Source organism: Myotis brandtii, unplaced genomic scaffold (genome assembly GCF_000412655.1).
Source record: "Myotis brandtii unplaced genomic scaffold, ASM41265v1 scaffold517, whole genome shotgun sequence".
NCBI lineage: Eukaryota > Metazoa > Chordata > Mammalia > Chiroptera > Vespertilionidae > Myotis > Myotis brandtii.
In genome coordinates this window covers 1,376,675-1,379,911 of record NW_005369706.1, presented here as the reverse complement: position 1 = coordinate 1,379,911, position 3,237 = coordinate 1,376,675, and the positions used below count along the sequence as shown (strand labels likewise).

General features: G+C 57.1%; 1 protein-coding gene across 2 annotated transcripts in view; it reads left to right on the top strand.

The window, feature by feature from the left end:
* Positions 1-3,237, top strand: part of CACNB3 (calcium channel, voltage-dependent, beta 3 subunit) — a 13,906-nt gene that overhangs the window by 432 nt on the left and 10,237 nt on the right. The window contains exon 1 of one of the 2 annotated variants that reach the window (XM_005877357.2): positions 625-727. The exons of the other annotated variant lie outside the window; for it this stretch is intronic. Within the exon in view, the coding sequence (XP_005877419.1) occupies positions 686-727 (42 nt within the window). The 5' untranslated portion in view covers positions 625-685. Of the gene's footprint in view, positions 1-624; positions 728-3,237 lie in introns of those variants that run through there. 2 annotated transcript variants of the gene reach the window in all.

The window sequence follows — 3,237 nt, the reverse complement described above, 5'->3', positions numbered from 1 at the left end:
GCTGAGTTCCGACACGCCGGCCCGGAGAGAGCAGGGACCGAGACTCCCCGGGCGCCGGGCAGATCCCAGCGAGGCCACAGGGTCTGGACCTGGGACAGGGAGGTGGACGGGCTTCCCCGGAACCCAGAGGGAGAGCCTGGACGCAGGGGCAGCGAGCAGCACACGAGCGTTCTCCTCTGGTCCACCCGGTCCTCTGCTGAGGTCGGTCGGAGCCGCGCTGGGACCGCGGCGCTCTCCTCCCCGGACGCTGGGCGCGGGCGCCCGGAGCTGGGGCCGCGGAAAGCAGAACCTTCCACTCGAAACTCCGGAGTTGGGCGGCCCTTGGGCTACTCCGGCCCTTCTGCCTGTGGCGGTGGGAGCTCCAGTCCCTCTTCTGGGGAGGGGACAGGAAGAAATGGGGGGGGGGGCGGAGGAGGGACTACGTGGATGGAAGGACAGTGGGAGGCACCCTGATAAACAGGGACCGTAAAGAGAAGGAAGAGACTGAAATGGAGAGAACAGGGCTGAAAGGCGACGGGAGAGGGCGAGAGTGACTAGAGAAGGCAAGGCGAGAACGGGAGAAGGAAGGAGGGAGGGAGGGAGGAGAAAAGGGGGAGGGAACCCGGAGAGAGGGAAGGGAGCCGGGTCCAGCTCCCGCCTCGGAGCCCCTGGCCCGGGGGAGGGGGAGAGGCCGCTGGCCCGGTCTATGTCTTTTTCTGACTCCAGTGCAACCTTCCTGCTGAATGAGGTAAACGCGGGGCCCCTCCCCAGTGGGTGGGAGGGAAGCCCCACTCCGAGCCAAGAAGTGGGCTCCAATTAGGGGGAAATTGCAGTGATGGGGAGGGAGATCAGAGATGAGGCTTAGAGTGGAAGAGGCAGTAAGAAAGAAGGGAGTGGCCGGAGCTGGCAGCTTCCAAGCACTTGAATAGGAATGAGAAGGGATGGCTGCCTGGGGAGGCAGGAAAGGGGCTAGAAAATAGGGGAAAGGAGGGCTTCGTGCCCCTCCCTGGGTCCCCTGGGGACAGCTAGAATGCTGGGGGCTTTGGCTGGGTCCGGCTCTTAAAGACTGCTGAGGAGGATTTCCCCGAGGTCTGGTGCCTGCCTCAGTTTCCCCATTCAATGCTCAGGGGTTGGGATCTGCCCAGCTTCCTGGTGTACTTACAGGAGAAGCTAGGTATCCTGGAGGCTCCCGGAGAACTCCAACTCCCAAACCTGGTTATTTGGATTTCGCCCCCTATGTCTTGCTTCTATGCCTTGGGTGCCTGCCAGCTGCCAGTCTAGCAGCTCTTTCCTTAGAAAGAGGAGGGCAGGAAGAAGCCTCTCCAGAAATCCTTTTTTTTTTTTCCCCCTCAACTCTCTCCCCTTACGTGCAATCATGGAAAAGAACGGGCTTAGGGTGACATGGACAATGACAGGCACATGTCTTATCACAGGACAGGCATCAGAACTGGAATAAGCAGATGTGGGTGAGGTGAGAAATGGGGAGGGGGGGGCGACCTTGAGTAGCAACTAAAAGATAAGGGAGAGCGAGAGAGGCTCTGAATCTCCTCCTACAAGACCCAGGGGAGTGACCCAGGTAAGGGGAACTTGAATCTATCTCCTGGGGGTGGTTGGCATGGCAACTCACGCTTCAGAAGCAGCCTTAGACACCATTGTCCCAGAAGGGGATGAAGACCGCAAGGTGTATGGGGAAGCAATGAGGTTGATGGCAGAACAACTGTTACCAGGACCCCCTGGTGGTAGGGAGAATCCCAAAAAGGGAGGTCTGGGGAATAGACTGGGGGTTGGGGGAGAAGCAGATGCCTCAGCAGCTGTCTTCTTTATTAGAGTTATCTCCCAGGAGCACCTTGAGGGTCATATTTTTTCACACTTCATGCCTCCTTTCTGCCCTCTGGAAGAACAGAAAGGATTGAAAGGCAGAGAATGAAAGAGGAGGATATAGGAATACTGAAGAACTAGGAGAAGGCACAAAAGAGAGAAGACAGTGTCTGGGAACGTCCAATACAGAAGAATTCACTATATTAACCTCCAAATTGTACTGGATGAAGAGGGAACTGTGAAAGTGTACTCCCCCACCACCACCACCCCAGTAGTGATGGATCCCCTCAGCCATAGGGGATCCGACAACATTGTTTGCCAAATCCAGCAGGAGGAAGAGGCTGGGCAGGGCTGGACTGCACCACTCAGGGCTAGACAGGCTACAGGCAGAGTAAAGATGATCTTGAGATAAGGCCCCTTCTTCTTGCCAAGGGAATAAGAACGAGTCACATAAGTGGGAAGCCAGTTGGTTTGGGTGGTCTTTCTCTTCCATGCACGGTGCTTTCTCCCATAGATCCCATCAAACCCTTTCAGAGTTTTGGTTTTCTAATTTCCCTGTAGCCCTGGAAGGTAAAGGGACCAGCAGATTCTTGAGTCACCCTCCTGGGGTGAGAAACTGGGAATGGAGAAAGGCTGAGCTCGGGCCCTCCAGGTGTAAGCCTCTGTCCATCTCACACAGTGCTGTGGGTGAGTGGGGGTGGAGGGAAGGTAGGCAATCAAAATTCAAAGGAATGCTTTTGCTCAGGAGATGGAGGAAACTCAACTGGATGGATCTTTGGGGAAGTTTGCTCAAAATAAAGGCTGCCGTTTGGTTTCTAACCTCCAATCTCAGTGCTCCTTTGAAGGAGACAGTCTGGTGCAGAGTGGTCCATGTGGCTCCAACCAGGATACCAGTCACCCCACCCGCATAATCTTGCTAAGGAGGGAATCTGGCCTTAAGCTAGTAATTCTGGGGAGACTTGCCCTTCCCCCCACACACCCCAGTGTGGCCAGGATCCCACCTTCTATCCCAGCCACAATTCCCATCTCCACCCTCTGGTTTCTTTCTCATCGATGTAGGCTCACCTAAAACAGCCCCTCCCTGCCCCAGTTCCCACGGATACTTTGGCAATGCCTGGCACAGTCCTTGGCAAGGAAGTGAGGAAGGGATCCCCCATCTTGGCCAGACTAGGATGAAATCTGCCTGCGCAACAGGTGTGGGGCTGCCAGACCCAAAACCTCCCCTAAGCGCGGGATGGGCGACACGGCCCTTTGTTGCCGGGTCCCAGAGGTGAGGGGTTCGAGCCCCCGGGGGGGGGGGTACTTTCATGGCATTGACCTGGAGCCGCCAAACCCATTCCTCCTCACTACCATTGCGGGGTTCGCTCTCGGCGTCTCTGGAACCGCCTGGGCACCTAAGCGCAGCCCGCTCACCTGGGGCCCCTCCCCCTCCGCCGCCCG